General features: G+C 40.4%; 1 protein-coding gene across 2 annotated transcripts; it reads right to left on the bottom strand.

The window, feature by feature from the left end:
* Nucleotides 1-1,454: 1,454 nt before the first annotated feature.
* Nucleotides 1,455-9,090, bottom strand: LOC123741583 (C-type lectin domain family 4 member M). Of its 2 annotated transcripts, none has more exons than XM_045714343.1 (6): nucleotides 8,651-9,090; nucleotides 3,850-3,951; nucleotides 2,963-3,604; nucleotides 2,617-2,741; nucleotides 2,411-2,520; nucleotides 1,455-1,931 (listed from the first exon to the last, which is right to left on the bottom strand). In XM_045714343.1, the coding sequence occupies exons 1-6, from the start codon at nucleotides 8,796-8,798 to the stop codon at nucleotides 1,799-1,801; spliced, it is 1,260 nt and encodes a 419-aa protein (XP_045570299.1). In that variant the 5' UTR covers nucleotides 8,799-9,090; the 3' UTR covers nucleotides 1,455-1,798. The 2 variants fall into 2 exon arrangements, with proteins under 2 accessions (XP_045570299.1, XP_045570297.1); XM_045714341.1 differs by having other exon boundaries at nucleotides 2,617-2,753; nucleotides 8,651-9,089.
* Nucleotides 9,091-17,074: the final 7,984 nt, after the last annotated feature.

Below are 17,074 nucleotides of genomic sequence, written 5' to 3'. Positions count from 1 at the left end.
CCAGAGACCAGAGAGCATGGAGCAGTAGCTACATGTTGAAATGGTTGGCAATTTAAATACAGACCAGTTACGTGCAGCGCCAGCTGAATACGAAACAAATGGTTAAGAAGAAAATCTCGACAAGACTACACATTTAGTCGGCAGCTGTATATGTACAATAGTCTAGGAAACTCGACCGAAGACGAGAGGAGAACATTTCCCTATTGAACGACCATTGGTACGCCTGACAAATCCATTATAACAAACTACAACTACAAAAGACTTTGATCTCTGGTGGACAAACCAGAGACTTTCTGTCGACTGACTCTCCAGCAGACGGACAGGCCACAAAGGTCTACACTCGTAAATATGTAACTTGCAATTTATTTTCGAATGAGCGGCCGTTTATGTGCAAAGGGTTAGCATTTCCATGAGCCTAGATAACAGATGTGTGTACGATAGTGGAGTCCTTCGTCTGTTCTCCTGCTCTTTCTTACCTGCCCCTCCCATTCTATTGTCTACCAAGCCGTCATATCGATTTAGTCCACTAGGGACATTTCATGGCTTTGTGTTAGTAACCAATGAATAATCTATCCTGTGTGTTTTTATGTAATTCTGTGTGATTATTTAGTTAGTTAGTAAATAAATAATGAAGACAATTTGTAAATCCCTGATTCATCATTTATGCTAGGCTTCGTACACATATCCAAGGGTTTGCGACATTCAGAATATGACTGATGAGGTAATAATACATTCAGTTGTGAAGGTAATCGATAAGATATGAAAATATCTGAAGAGAGTTAAAATTTTCAAAAATGTAACTCTTTAAATAACATTTTCACCTGGTTCCCCGACTTCCTAGTTAATTACTGTTTACATGATTAGTTTAATTGTGCAGTAATTACACAGAGAATTGATTTGATAACATAAGTGTTCCCATTAATGATTGTCCACAGACACGAACGATAGAGAGTCAGCCAACGTTATGACATCTCCATGTTAGATCAACTATTATACAGTAGAGAACAGTCCTTCTAGACTCCATGTTTGATCAACTATTATATAATACAGTGTGACATTTTCTCTGTGTTTATCCACTCATATGTTTAGAATAATGCTGCTTCTCTAATAACCAACTTTGTTGGGTTCATGTGTGTAACTGATTGACTGTACATGGGAGGAATCCACACTATCACTGAATAAGCAATTTCCCAGTACAGCCAGAACATTGCTCTGGGAACCAAAAGGAGTATCTCAGTTTCAAGGTAAGAAGCCTGGTGTGGTATCAGTCAGTCTCATGCAGGAACCAACCGTGCTTATATGACTTGTTTGTGTCGCAGTTTAAAGGGTCTCAAATCAAATCAAACTTTATTAGTCACATGCTCCGAATACAAGAAGTGTAGACTTTACCGTGAAATGCTTACTTACAAGCCCTTAACCAACAGTGCAGTTCAAGAAGAGTTAAGAAAATATTTAGCAAGTAGACTAAACTAAAAAGTAATAATAATAAAAATGAACATCAGGCTTGTGTTGAGTCAGTGAACCTCGATGACTGAGATAATAAAGATTGATTCATTTCCTTTGAATTTGAGTCCTTAGTGGTGAATTTCCACAACAACAGAGAGAACAGTTATTCTGTTATCAATTCATTGTATTGTTATTGCATATGTTTTGTTGGTTTGATTATAATGTATTATTCATTTGCATTGTTATATATTGTATGTACTTGACAAGGTAAATAGAATGAGCAGAAAATAGTTTACGATTGATAGTACTTATCATAATCCTATTTAGCAGTTCAAAGTACCGAGGATGAATCCTATTTCTCACAGATCCATCTGTATTTATAGGAACAGTCATAGTCCCACCATTCTCCTGTGTCTGATGACCTGGAGTAGAAATACACACAGTTCTCAGCTCTTCCACCATTAGTCTCTCCACTGTTCCAATACCTGTAGAAGAAACAACACACAGAATCAGGCTGTCCACTATTCCAATACCTGTAGGAGCAACAACACATAGGATCAGACTGTCCACTGTTCCAATACCTGTAGGAGAAACTGCACATAGCATCAGGCTGTCCACTTTTCCGTTACCTGTAGAGGAAACAACACATAGAATCAGACTGTCCACTGTTCCAATACCTGTAGGAGAAACAACACAGAATCAGGCTGTCCACTGTTCCAATACCTGTAGAATAAACCACACATAGGATCAGACTGTCCACTCTTCCATTACCTGTAGGAGAAACAACACATAGAATCAGACTGTCCACTGTTCCAATACCTGTAGGAGAAACAACACATAGAATCAGACTGTCCACTGTTCCAATACCTGTAGAAGAAACAACACATAGAATCAGACTGTCCACTCTGAACCTACTTCTCCAGACAGTGATGTCATGGTGACACAGAATTCATGAATGTCTTACTTTGTGGTAAGTGGTGTGTTGTCCACCCATTTCCAGGTCCCCTCAGTAACAGAGTCAGTCAGACCAATCCAGACATAGTTCTTCCGTCCACATAACCAATTGACCAATGTCTGTAGTAGTGGGAGAGAGACAACATTGTTAAAACATACCCATTACTGCTCGCTATCTCTCTCTCTCTTTTTTCTCTATACCTCACACACACACACCTGTTGTTCTTGGCTGTTGATGACCACCAGGTCTGCTCCTCTATTTCTGCAGTCCTGTCTGCTCTCCTCCCAGGATTTGGACTCAGTAGAGACGTAGTAACAACTGCTACCAAGCTTCTTCCATCCTTGAGGACACACTAGAAGTTGAACATTTCTTGCTTTAGTCACTTTAATACAACATTGAATTAAGTATCAATCAAACACTCAAGTAAGACATGGCACTAACTAATGGATGGTTTGGAAGCATCATTTTTCATTTAATATAAGTTAAATTCCTGTCTGTAAGTGACATGTGAACTGATACAGAGACTGTCAAACAGAACAATCATGAGACAATTTGACTCACCTTTCTCAACTGAAGATTGTTTCAGACGTTCTATCTCTTTCTGTAGCTGGTCTCTCTCTTTGGTCAGGGTGTTGCAACTGGTCTGTAGCTGGTCTCTCTCTTTGGTCAGGGTGTTGTAGCTGGTCTGTAGCTGGTCTTTCTCTTTGGTCAAGGTGTTGTAATTGGTCTGAAGCTGGTCTCTCTCTTTGGTCAGGGTGTTGTAACTGGTCTGTAGCTGGTCTTTCTCTTTGGTCAAGGTGTTGTAACTGGTCTGTAGCTGGTCTCTCTCTTTGGTCAGGGTGTTGTGACTGGTCTGTAGCTGGTCTCTCTCTTTGGTCAGGGTGTTGTAACTGGTCTGAAGCTGGTCTCTCTCTTTGATCAGAGTGTTGTTGCTAGTCTGTAGCAGGCCTCTCTCTTCAGTCAGGTTGTTGCTGCTGGTCTGTAGCTGATCTCTCTCTTTGGTCAGGGTGTTGTTGCTAGTCTGTAGCAGGTCTCTCTCTTCAGTCAGGATGTTGCTGCTGGTCTGTAGCTGGTCTCTCTCTTTAATCAGGGTGTTGTTGCCAGTCTGTAGCTGGTCTCTCTCTACAGTCAGGTTGTTGCCGCTAATCTGTAGCTGTTCCCACTCTTTAGTCAGGGTGTTGGAGCTGGTCAATTGGTTTCTCTCTGTGAAATAATACGATCAACGACAAAGGTAACAGTGGAAATGTTAATCAGATATTACCAGGGTTGGGGTCAATCGCATTTCAATTCCAGTCAATTCAGGAAATACACTGGAATTCCAATTGATTTCCAATTCTTGGAATTGGAATTTGGTTTACTTTCTGATTTGACTGGAATGTAAATGTAATTGAACCCTGGTCATTACACCACTGATGATGAAGAATGTTTGAGTGAGAACATAAACTCACGGTAGAGTAACAGGCCTATGATCCCAGCCAGTAGGAGAACACACAGCAGCCCAAGACACACTGCAGCAGCTCCAGAGTATCTCTTCCACCACTGACAAAACACTGAAACAAATTATTACCACAAGAGCTTGCTATTTTTCAGCTTTTTATTTGTGTCTACATTTGTTTTCAGTTGCTCTTTGAATCAGTGAGGGAAGTACACAAGCTTGTCATGTGACAGAACACCAGAACTAAGTTCCAGTACCTCACATTTTATACTGCTTGACTTCCAGAACCTCTTACAGAATATTGGCTTAAACATATTGGATAGTTCAGGCACCCAAAATGACTGCCGGCACCTATTTCAATCCAAATTAAATTTCATTTGTCATTTGCTTCGTAAACAACAGGTGTATGCTAATAGTAAAATTCTGACTTACGGGTCCTTTTCCAACAATGCCGAGTTGATGATACAACATTTAACCTCTATGGGACCGGCGGGACGAATTCGTCCCACCTACGTAACAGCCAGTTGAATCCTGTGGCACGATTTTCAAAACCTTTGAAATGCTATTACTTCAATTTCTCAAACATATGACTATTTTACAGCTATTTAAAGACAAGACTCTCGTTAATCTAACCACACTGTCCGATTTCAAAAAGGCTTTACAACGAAAGCAAAACATTAGATTATGTCAGCAGAGTACACAGCCAGAAATAATCAGACACCCATTTTTCAAGCTAGCATATAATGTCACAAAAACCCAGAAGACAGCTAAATGCAGCACTAACCTTTGATGATCTTCATCAGATGACACACTTAGGACATTATGTTATACAGAACATGCATTTTTTGTTCAATCAAGTTCATATTTATATCAAAAACAGCTTTTTACATTAGCATGTTACGTTCAGAAAAAGCAAACTTCCAGGGAATTTACTAACAATTTACTAAATTACTCACGATAAACGTTCACAAAAAGCATAACAATTATTTTAAGAATTATAGATACATTACTCCTCTATACACTCGATATGTCCGATTTTAAAATAGCTTTTCGGATGAAGCACATTTTGCAATATTCTGAGTAGATAGCCCGGCATCACAGGGCTAGCTATTTAGACACCCGGCAAGTTTAGCCTTCACCAAAATCCCATTTACTATAACAAAAATGGTCTTACCTTTCCTGTTCTTCGTCAGAATGCACTCCCAGGACTGCTACTTCAATAACAAATGTTGGTTTGGTCCAAAATAATCCATCGTTATATCCGAATAGCGGCGTTTTGTTCGTGCGTCCCAGACACTATCCGAAATGGTAAATAATGGTCGTGCGCATGGCGCATTTCGTGACAAAAAAATTCTAAATATTCCATTACCGTACTTCGAAGCATGTCAACCACTGTTTAAAATCAATTTTTATGCCATTATTCTCGTAAAAAAGCGATAATATTCTGACCGGGAATCTGCAATTAGCTAAACAGCCGAAGGAAAATACTGCACGGGGTCGAATCGGGCACGCGCCTAATTCCATTGTCCTCTGATGGGCCACTTTGAATAGGCGATAATGTGTTTCAGCCTGAGGCTGCCTCGTCATCGTTCAGGTTTTCCCCGGCTCTGAGAGCATATTGGAGCCCTAGGAAATGTCACGTTACAGCTAAGATCCTGACTCTTCAATGCACAGAAGCAAGAACAACAACACCTTGTCAGACAGGCCACTTCCTGCATGAAACCTTCTCAGGTTTTTGCCTGCCATAGGAGTTCTGTTATACTCACAGACACCATTCAAACAGTTTTAGAAACTTTAGGGTGTTTTCTATCCAAAGTCAATAATTATATGCATATTCGAGTTACTGGGCAGGAGTCGTAACCAGATTAAATCGGGTACGTTTTTTATCCGGATGTGAAAATACTGCCCCCTAGCCCAAAGAAGTTAAAATAGTGACACAAGGAATAAATACACAGTGAATAATGATGAAGAATAACAAGTCTAAATAACATGGCTACAGAGCATTTGGAAAGTATTTCGACCCTTGACTTTTTCCACATTTTGTTACGTTACAGCCTTATTCTAAAACGGATGAAATTGTTTTTTTCCCTCATCCCAAAAAAAATCTAACTTAGTTGCCAGAAAGGAAGGACATTTCTCAAGGATTTCACTTTGAGGCAAATGGTGACTTTAAACAGTTACAGAGTTAAATGGCTGTGATAGGAGAAAACTGAGGATTGATCCACATTGTAGGTACTTCACATTGCTAACCTAATTGACAGAGTGAAAAGGAAGCTTGTACAGAATATAAATATTACATAACATGCACCCTGTTTGCAACAAGGCACTAAAGTAATACTGCAAAAGCATGTGGCAAAGCAGTTCACTTTTTGTATTGAATACAAAGTGTTATACTTGGGGCAAATCCAATACAACACATTACCGAGTACCACTCTCCATACTGTCAATCAGAGTGGTGGCTGCATCATGTTATGGGTATGCTTGTAATCGTTAAGGACTGGGGAGTTTTCAGGATAAAAAATTAAACAGAATGGAGCAAAGCAAAGGCAAAATCCTAGAGGAAAACCTGGTTCAGTCTGCTTTACACCAGACACTTGGAGAAAAATTCAACTTTCAACAGGACAATAACTTAAAACACAAGGCCAAATCTATACTGGAGTTTGCAGAGTTACAGTTTTGACTTAAATCTGCATGAAAATCTATGGTAAGACTTGAAAATTGTTGTCTAGCAATGATCAACAACCAATTTGACCAAGCTAGAAGAATATTTTTTAAGAATAATGGGCAAATATTATACAATCCAGGTCTACAAAGCTCTTAGAAACTTACCCAGAGACTCACAGCTGTAATCGCTGCCAAAGGTGATTCTAACATGTACTGTCTTGGGTGTGTGAATATTTATGTAAATGAGAAATGTCAGTATTTATTTGTGTGTGTGTGGGCATATCAAATCAAATTTTATTAGTCACATGCGCCCAATACAACAGGTGTAGACTTTACAGTGAAATGCTTACTTACGAGCCCCTAACTAACAATGCAGTTAAAACATTTCAACAATAAAAATACGGATAAGAATAAGAAATAAAAGGAACAAGTAATTAAAGAGCAGCAGTAAAATAACAATAGTGAGACTATATACAGGGGGGGTGCCAGTACAGAGTCAATGTGTGGGGGCACCGGTTAGTTGAGGTAATATGTACATGTAGGTAGAGTTATTAAATTGACTATGCATAGATGATGACAACAGAGAGTAGCAGCGGTATAAAAGAGGGGGAGCGAGGTGGGGGGGCAATGCAAATAGTCTGGGTAGCCATTTGATTAGGTGTTCAGGAGTCTTATGGTTTGGGGGTAGAAGCTGTTTAGAAGCCTCTTGGACCTAGACTTGGTACTCCGGTACCCTTTGCCGTGCGTAAGCAGAGAGAACAGTCTATGACTGGGGTGGCTGGAGTCTTTGACAATTTTTAGGGCCTTCCTCTGACACCGCCTGGTTTAGAGGTCCAGGCAGTGATGCAATCAGTCAGGATGATATTGATGGTGCAGCTGTGGACTCTTTTGAGGATCTGAGGACCCATGCCAAATCTTTTCAGTCTCCTGAGGAGGAATAGATTTTGTCGTGCCCTCTTCAAGACTGTCTTGTTGTGCTTGGACCATGTTAGTTTGTTGGTAATGTGGACACAAAGGAACTTGAAGCTCTCAACCTGCTCCACTGCAGCCCTGTCAATGAGAATGGAGGCGTGCTCGGTCCTCTTTTTCCTGTAGTCCAAAATCATATTGTGTGTGTGTGTGTGTGTGTGTGTGTGTGTGTGTGTGTGTGTGTGTGTGTGTGTGTGTGTGTGTGTGTGTGTGTTTGTAGAGTCCAGTGTGTGTGTGTGTTTGTAGAGTCCAGTGTGTGTGTGTTTGTAGAGTCCAGTGTGTGTGCATAGAGTCAGTGTAGAAAAAGGTGCAAAAAGGTTTGTGCTTGTTGGTGTGTGTGTTGTCATGGAAATTCCAACCAATCAAGGAGAGACTTTGTTATTTCTTCAAACAATCAATCTTTATTGATAATAATTGCAATAATGGAGTTGGTCGACTGTGAGGTGGAAGGTCAAATGACGCAAGAAGTTCAGGAACCTCATATAGTCAGGCTGTCTCATACAGAAAACAGGTGATCTTGGCATGTGTACGTGTTGGGAGAAACAGGACTAAACTGTTGTAAATGGTATACAATTGGGTCGTCTCGTCTCCTGTAGCAACTGCCGGTTCTTCTAATCCTATAGTGACAACTAAAACAACCAGAGCAACAGGAAACAGGAAATCACTCTAGACATAGTTAGCCAGCAAGACGGTTTCACACCCATTAACCTAAACAAACCACAAGCATTAATTTTTCTCCCAGCAACAGGCTTAAACCAGGACAACAGCTTTATCAGACTGGTGTGGGGGAAACAACACTTTGATCTGCTTTTGTTTGATTAAAGTTAATTCTCTTCTGACTAACAGGAAACCATAGGTCGCGCCATTCAGCTCTTGGTTGTGCGCCCAGAACGAACAATGGAGGGTGGGGTCTAATTCCCTAGTTAGGTTCCTACACTGCACACACATTTCTATCTTACATGATCTAGTTTCTCTAATAATAATAACTAAGCAACTCAGCTTAAGGAAAGATTTTTGAGCATACAAGAATCAGTAAGGTTTACCAGAAAATTGCCCTTACTGTGTGTGTGTGTGTGTGTGTGTGTGTGTGTGTGTGTGTGTGTGTGTGTGTGTGTGTGTGTGTGTGTGTGTGTGTGTGTGTGTGTGTGTGTGTCTAGCACTATAACAGCATAAAATGTTACCTGAATGTTGATCACCAACTCCATCCTTCTTGCAGGGCATGATGGGTCTTTTGTTGTTGTAAATATGATCATCAATATCAATGGTCTTTATTTCATTGGGTTCTTCGTCTTCAAATCCATTTGTGTATTCATAGATTCCCTTTGACATCTTTATACGCTTGTGCTCAAATGCAGTAACAGTAGACTGTTGTAACTTCTGTTCATCTAACTTCTACTGCTGTAACTTCTACTGCTGTAACTTCTACTGCTGTAACATCTACTGTTGTAACTTCTACTGTTGTAACTTCTACTGCTGTAACTTCTACTGCTGTATCTTCTACTGCTGTAATTTCTACTGCTGTAACTTCTACTGTTGTAAGGTCTGCTGTTATCTCAGTTGTAGGTTTGTGTCTGTTCTCTGCACAGCTGGAGCCTCTGTGTGACTCAGTCTAATGTAAGAGACAGTTTTAACTGTCAACCTCATTAAAGGGGAAACTGTCTAACCAATAGTATGACACTAACCACCACCATGTGACTCCAGACTTATTTTCTGAAAACCACGTTTTGTTTGTTTCTTACAGTGTAGATTCGTTTGTATATTTAGTTTATATTAGTTTACCACAGTGTAGATTCGTTTGTATATTTAGTTTACATTAATTTAGTTTACCACAGTGTAGATTAGTTTGTATATTTAGTTTATATTAGTTTAGTTCACCACAGTGTAGATTAGTTTGTATATTTAGTTTATATTAGTTTAGTTTACCACAGTGTAGATTAGTTTGTATATTTAGTTTATATTAGTTTAGTTCACCACAGTGTAGATTAGTTTGTATATTTAGTTTATATTAGTTTAGTTTACCACAGTGTATATACATTTTGATGTATATACATGTGATTAAAGCATTGAATATTTTACATGGAGTAAAATGGGACCCTGTGAATTCCACACACATCACAGAGCATGACTGTAGTTCTGAGAGGTTACGTATCACTACACAGTGGATTCTACTAATCACAGCTTGATGATGAAGAGTTAATTATTATCTTTGTAGTGTTGTGGCAAGAACTAAAACATGCACCTCTTGGGGTTCCCAGGACTGAGTCTTGCCCTCTGTGGTCGTCCATCAATGGCCAGTTTAATACACTATGCTGTGTCCTGTGTGACATGGACACCAGAGAGAATAGTTATTCAAAGATGTCTCTGTCTTTCTCAGAGAGGGCGTGAGGTCTACATTTACTGTATCCTGTGTGACATTGACACCAGAGTCAAGAGTTATTCAGAGACATTTATACACACTTCTTCTTTCTTCTTCTTCTGATCAATTGCATAAGACCTGGCTCAGATTAGAGTACTACACTTCTCAAGGGGGTGTGTCTGAGGAGTCCTGTGGGTAATTCCTCCCTTCCTTCACCAGTAATAAGGGGTGTGTCTGAGGAGTCCTGTGTGTAATTCCTACCTTCCTTCACCAGTAATAAGGGGCGTGTCTGAGGAGTCCTGTGTGTAATTCCTCCCTTCATTCACCAGTAATAAGGGGTGTGTCTGAGGAGTCCTGTGTGTAATTCCTCCCTTCCTTCACATACATGAAGTGAACATTTCAGCATTTGCCGTATGGTTAGTGAGGAAGTCTATATTGCAAATGTACGGTCCCTTACTAGATGTCCGCGAACGTTTGTTTTCATCATAAGGGAGGTTTCTGAGTCAAAGGTGAACAAGGTGATTAGCTCACTAAAGAACTCTAAATCCAAAGATGTGTTTGGGCTGGACTCTACCTTTCTTAAAAACTACAAAGAGTCACTCATTGGCCCCATTACTAAGGTCACCAACACATCTATTGGTCTGGGGGTGTTTCCAAGGGTATGGAAGTCAGCCATAATAACGGCCATCTTTAAATCGGGCGACCCTGCTGACGTGAGTAACTACAGGCCCATTAGTATACTACCTGTGGTGTCGAAGGTTGTTGAAAAGTGTGTAGCAGAAAAACTGATTTCCCACCTCAACAACAGCCCCTTCACATTACACTCCATGCAGTTTGGCTTCAGAGCGAAACACTCCACAGAAACGGCCAACTGCTTTCTTCTGGAAAATGTGAAGTCCAAGATGGACAAAGGGGGCGTTGTTGGGGCTGTGTTTCTGGACCTAAGGAAGGCTTTCGATACTGTTAACCATGAGATTCTCATCACAAAATTGTCCAAGTTCAACTTTCCCCCCGATGCCTTGAGATGGATGAAATCATACCTTGAAGGCAGAACTCAGTGTGTCAGAGTGAGCAATGAGCTGTCGCCCACTCTTAGCTATGATGTGGGTGTGCCCCAAGGGTCAATACTGGGGCCCCTCCTGTTCAGCCTGTACATTAATGATCTGCCTTCCGTCTGCACTGGGTCTGAAGTTCAAATGTATGCAGATGATACAGTGATATATGTGCATGCAAAGAGCAAACAACAAGCTGCACAAGAACTCACTACTGTAATGGTCCAGGTTACAAAGTGGCTCAGTGACTCGTGTTTGCATCTCAATGTGAAAAAAACAGTTTGCATGTTCTTCACAAAGAGGGCAACAGATGCTACTGAGCCAGATGTCTATGTGTCAGGGGAGAAGCTCCAGGTGGTATCTGATTTTAAGTACCTTGGAATCATACTTGATTCCAACCTCTCTTTTAAAAAGCATGTGAAAAAGGTAATTCAAATAATTAAATTCAACCTAGCTAATTTCCGATTTATACGAAATTGTTTGACCACAGAGGTAGCAAAACTGTATTTCAAATCGATGATACTCCCCCACTTAACCTCTATGGGACCGGCGGGACGAATTCGTCCCACCTACGTAACAGCCACTGCCATCCTGTGGCGCGATTTTCAAAATCTTCAAAATCATATTACTTCAATTTCTCAAACATATGACTATTTTACAGCCATTTAAAGATAAGACTCTCGTTAATCTAACCACACTGTCCGATTTCAAAAAGGCTTTACAACGAAAGCAAAACATTAGATTATGTCAGCAGAGTACCAAGCCAGAAATAATCAGACACCCATTTTTCAAGCCAGCATATAATGTCACCAAAACCCAGAAGACAGCTAAATGCAGCACTCACCTTTGATGATCTTCATCAGATGACAACCCTAGGACATTATGTTATACAATACATGCATGTTTTGTTCAATCAAGTTCATATTTATATCAAAAACCAGCTTTTTACATTAGCATGTGACGTTCAGAACTAGCATACCCCCCGCAAACTTACGGGGAATTCGCTAACATTTTACTAAATTACTCACGATAAACGTTCACAAAAAGCATAACAATTATTTTAAGAATTATAGATACAGACCTCCTCTATGCACTCGATATGTCCGATTTTAAAATAGCTTTTTGGTGAAAGCACATTTTGCAATATTCTAAGTACATAGCCCAGGCATCACGGGCTCGCTATTTAGACACCCGGCAAGTTTAGCACTCACCATAATCATATTTACTATTATAAAAATGTCATTACCTTTTGTTGTCTTCGTCAGAATGCACACCCAGGACGTCTACTTCAATAACAAATGTTGGTTTGGTCCAAAATAATCCATCGTTATATCCGAATAGCGGCGTTTTGTTCGATGCGTTCCAGACACTATCCGAAATAGTAAAGAAGTGTCGCGCTTGGCGCAATTCCTGACAATAAAATTCAAAGTATTCCATTGCCGTACGTCGAAGCATGTCAACCGCTGTTTAAAATCAATTTTTACGTCATTTTTCTCGTAGAAAAGCGATAAAATTCCGACAGGGAATCTCCTTTTCGGCAAACAGAGGAAAAAAATCCCAAAGGCGGGGCGGTCGGGGTCACGTGCATAAGCTAGTGTCTCTTGATGGGCCACTTGAGAAAGGCGATAATGTGTTTCAGCCTGGGGCTGGAATGACGACATTCTCTTTTTTCCCGGGCTCTGAGAGCCTATGGACGACGTGGGAAGTGTCACGTTAGAGCAGAGATCCTTAGTAAATGATAGAGATGGCAAAGAAGTTCCAGAAATGGTCAGACAGGCCACTTCCTGTAAAGGAATCTCTCAGGTTTTGACCTGCCATTTGAGTTCTGTTATACTCACAGACACCATTCAAACAGTTTTAGAAAATTTAGGGTGTTTTCTATCCATATGTAATAAGTATATGCATATTCTAGTTACTGAGTAGGAGTGGTAACCAGATTAAATCGGGTATGTTTTTTATCCAGCCGTGTCAATGCTGCCCCCTAGCCCTAACAGGTTAAGGTCATCCCTTCTCTTAAAAGGTATCTGATTCTGAATATACAGTGCTACACCCCCACCATTCCTATTCCTGTCCCTTCTAAGTAGACTATATCCATGAATGTTAATTTGCCCATCATTTACAGATGCAGCTTAATGCGTTTCGGTCAGGGCCAAAATATGAATATTATTTATCTTGACCAAGTTAAAAACCTCATGTATTTTGTTAGGAAGGCTACATACATTAACCTGAGCTATATGCAACCCTTTCCTTGTCAAGTGAAGATCAATAGAGCATGTATTCGTTATAGTTGAAGTTGTCATGATACACTACAACATACAAACTCAAATTTGAACATTAAATTAAAATAGCCAGGGAGTTACTCTAGAGTCCCGATACAATTGCCCGTTGATATAAAGTTTATCCATCACCATGGAGACTCGTTGATTCAGACAACGTTTTTCCTTCATGATGGGATAAAGTTTTTTTCTCCTTTCATTGATCTCGGTGGGGAAGTGATCATTCATTCCAAAATCAGTGTTTCTGAGTTCTCTGCCCATGTTCTTCGTCATTTCCTTTTGCTTAATTTTGTCAAAACATGCAATAATAGCCCGTGGCCTATTTCCAGAAGCCTTACCTATTCTATGGACTCTGGAGAAAGTGACATCACGCACAACATCAGTGGGCAGTTTTAGTTGAGTTGACATAAAATCTCGGACTGTGTCCTCACAGCCTCTGCTGTTGTCATTCTCCGGTATCCCTGAAAATATGAGATTGTCCCGCATTGATCGACACTGTACATCAAGCAAGGTTTCTTTAAGTTGTTTGTTCTCCCTTTGTACCACCTCCACCTTGCTATGAATACAGTCTACAGTACCTTTCAGCTCCGTGTTCTCTTTCCTTAGATCATCAATCTGACGTTGGCTAAATTCTTAAATGACGATAAATTCTAGACTAGCACATAATGCATTGATGTCCTCTCGTAATATATCCAAGATATCAAGTTTGGCAAGCCTTTCATTGATGGATTTTAACCTCTATGGGCTAGGCGGGACGAATTCGTCCCACCTACGTAACAGCCACTTGAAGCCTGTGGCTCGATTTTCAAAACCTTAAAAATCCTATTACTTCAATTTCTCAAACATATGACTATTTTACAGCTATTTAAAGACAAGACTCTCGTTAATCTAACCACACTGTCCGATTTCAAAAAGGCTTTACAACGAAAGCAAAACATTAGATTATGTCAGCAGAGTACCAAGCCAGAAATAATCAGACACCCATTTTTCAAGCTAGCATATAATGTCACAAAAACCCAGAAGACAGCTAAATGCAGCACTAACCTTTGATGATCTTCATCAGATGACAACCCTAGGACATTATGTTATACAATACATGCATGTTTTGTTCAATCAAGTTCATATTTATATCAAAAACCAGCTTTTTACATTAGCATGTGACGTTCAGAACTAGCATACCCCCGCAAACTTCCGGGAATTCGCTATCATTTTACTAAATTACTCACGATAAACGTTCACAAAAAGCATAACAATTATTTTAAGAATTATAGATACAGAACTCCTCTATGCACTCGATATGTCCAATTTTAAAATAGATTTTTGGTGAAAGCAGATTTTGCAATATTCTAAGTACATAGCCCAGGCATCACGGGCTAGCTATTTAGACAGCCGGCAAGTTTAGCACTCACCAATATCAGCTTTACTATTATAAAAGTTTGATTACCTTTTGTTGTCTTCGTCAGAATGCACTCCCAGGACTGCTACTTCAATAACAAATGTTGGTTTGGTCCAAAATAATCCATCGTTATATCCGAATAGCGGCGTTTTGTTCGTGCGTCCCAGACACTATCTGAAATGGTAAATCAGGGTCGCGCGCATGGCGCAATTCGTGACAAAAAAAATCTAAATATTCCATTACCGTACTTCGAAGCATGTCAACCGCTGTTTTAAAATCCATTTTAATGCCATTTTTCTCGTAGAAAAGCGATAATATTCCGACCGGGAATGTCCATTTAGCTAAACAGAGGAAAGTAAACAAAGCTTTCGGTCGACGCGGGCACGAAATGCGCGTCACATTTGCAATATGTTTCAATGGGCATTTAGCATCACAAATTTGACATGCTCAAAAATACTGCAGAAATGCATAATTGACTGGCCTGATGAACTCGGGATGAACGGGCAGTGACTGTGGTTCCTCTCCATCGCTCATTGTGTTGATTTCATCATGTCCATTTGGTGATGTTTTTTCACTGTTGAATCATATTGCAAAAAGCGTCACATTTGCAATATGTTTCAATGGGCATTTAGCATCACGAATTTGACATGCTCAAAAATACTTCAGAAATACATAATTGACTGGCCCGATATGTCTCTAAGCCCTACACTGGGTCACCATGTCCTAGCTGTGTGTGTGTGTGTTAATTATTTTGCAAATCTGATGGGATAAATGACTGAATTACAGTTCATGAGGGTTACCTAGTCACACATATGAAGTTTTGAAATTATCTGACTTTTTTAACCCTTCGAAACAGCTACTTTTACCCATATTTAAGACACTTCCGGTTGGCACGGGAAGCTATAAGTAAACACATATCCTGATTGGGCCGAGCGAGCTACGGTCAAGCGGGGCATCTTGTTGAATTCGGCACAGCCTAGAGATAATGGTAATGCCATTGCAGCCTCTGTGTGTCTTTAAGCACCGCACACCGTCACTCCATCCTCGCTGTGTGTGTGTGTGTGTGTGTGTGTGTGTGTGTGTGTGTGTGTGTGTGTGTGTGTGTGTGTGTGTGTGTGTGTGTGTGTGAGCTTTTCTGTGACATCTGTTTGGAGAAATGACTGATTTACAGTTCATGAGGGTTGCCTAATCACACATATGAAGTTGTGGAAAGATCTGACCTTTTTAACCCTTCGAAACAGCTACTGTGACACCATTGTAAGGCACTTCTGGTTGACACAGGAAGCTGAAAGTGAACACATATCCTCCCTGGGTTAGGTTCTTATGGAGTATTGAGTTTTAAGTCTTTACGTTAAGAACTGACTTATTTACACAGGGTTGAACGAGTGTGTGTTGTTTCAGAAAATCACAGAAAATCACAGAAATCTCACAGAGCTCCGAAACCCGCCTTAACAGATTCATCTGAACACGCTGCAACTGGATCTGTAACTCTTTTGAAAAGAAAACTAATTTTTTTGAATATCACCAATTTGACATTGCACAATTTCTCTTAAATGACGATAGATAAATGTCTGGTTCCTTTTTTCCTGACACCGTAGGTTCAGCAGCATACCACCCTGCATCCCACTACTGGCTTGCTTCTGAAGCTAAGCAGGGTTGGTCCTGGATGGGAGACCAGATGCTGCTGGAAGTGGTGTTGGAGGGCCAGTAGGAGGCACTCTTTCCTCTGGTCTAAAATCAAATATCCCAATACCCCAGGGCAGTCATTGGGGACATTGTCCTGTGTAGGGTGCTGTCTTTTGGATGGGATGTTAAACGGGTGTCCTGACTCTCTGAGGTCATTAAATATCCCATGTCACTTATCGTAAGAGTAGGGGTGTTAACCCTGGTGTCCTGGTTAAACTCCCAAACTGGCCTTCAAACCATCATGGTCACCTAATCAACCCCCAGTTTCTAACTGGCTCATTCATCCCCCCTCCTCTCCCCTGTAACTATTCCCCAGGTCGTTGCTGCAAATGAGAACGTGTTCTCAGTCAACTTACCTGGTAAAATTTAAAAATAAATAAATAAATGTACTTTGACGTGAAGTGGTCAAATTAGCACTCTATTTTAATTTTTGACTTTTAATCCCAGAAACCTTAACTCAAAAAGCGTTGAGGCCTCGACTCCATCTTGTTCGGGGCCAACTGCCCATTATGCCAAACCAATGCTCACCAAGTTTCGTCTTTGAAGTCTTTTCCATTTAGAAGAAAAGGGTGGGACTAGCCCATAGAGGTTAAGGGAACTATACAGTCACCTCTCATGGCAGACCTTGTGGATCTGCTGCCATATGTTTGGGTTTTCTGTTTTACAAAAATACTGAGTGGAGGGGGAGCTAGGCCATTTAGGATCTTGAATACAAGACATGTGTCGGTGTATTGCACAAGATTTTCCCAACTCAGGAGCTCATGCTTTCTGAGGATGTAACAGTGATGATGGCTATTGGGCTTCCTATCGAGCACTTTGAGAGCCTGTTTGTAGACAGA

This window comes from Salmo salar, chromosome ssa03 (genome assembly GCF_905237065.1).
Source record: "Salmo salar chromosome ssa03, Ssal_v3.1, whole genome shotgun sequence".
Taxonomy (NCBI): Eukaryota; Metazoa; Chordata; class Actinopteri; order Salmoniformes; family Salmonidae; genus Salmo; species Salmo salar.
Note: the sequence above shows the minus strand (reverse complement) of the source record. Positions and strands in the feature narration are given on the sequence as shown.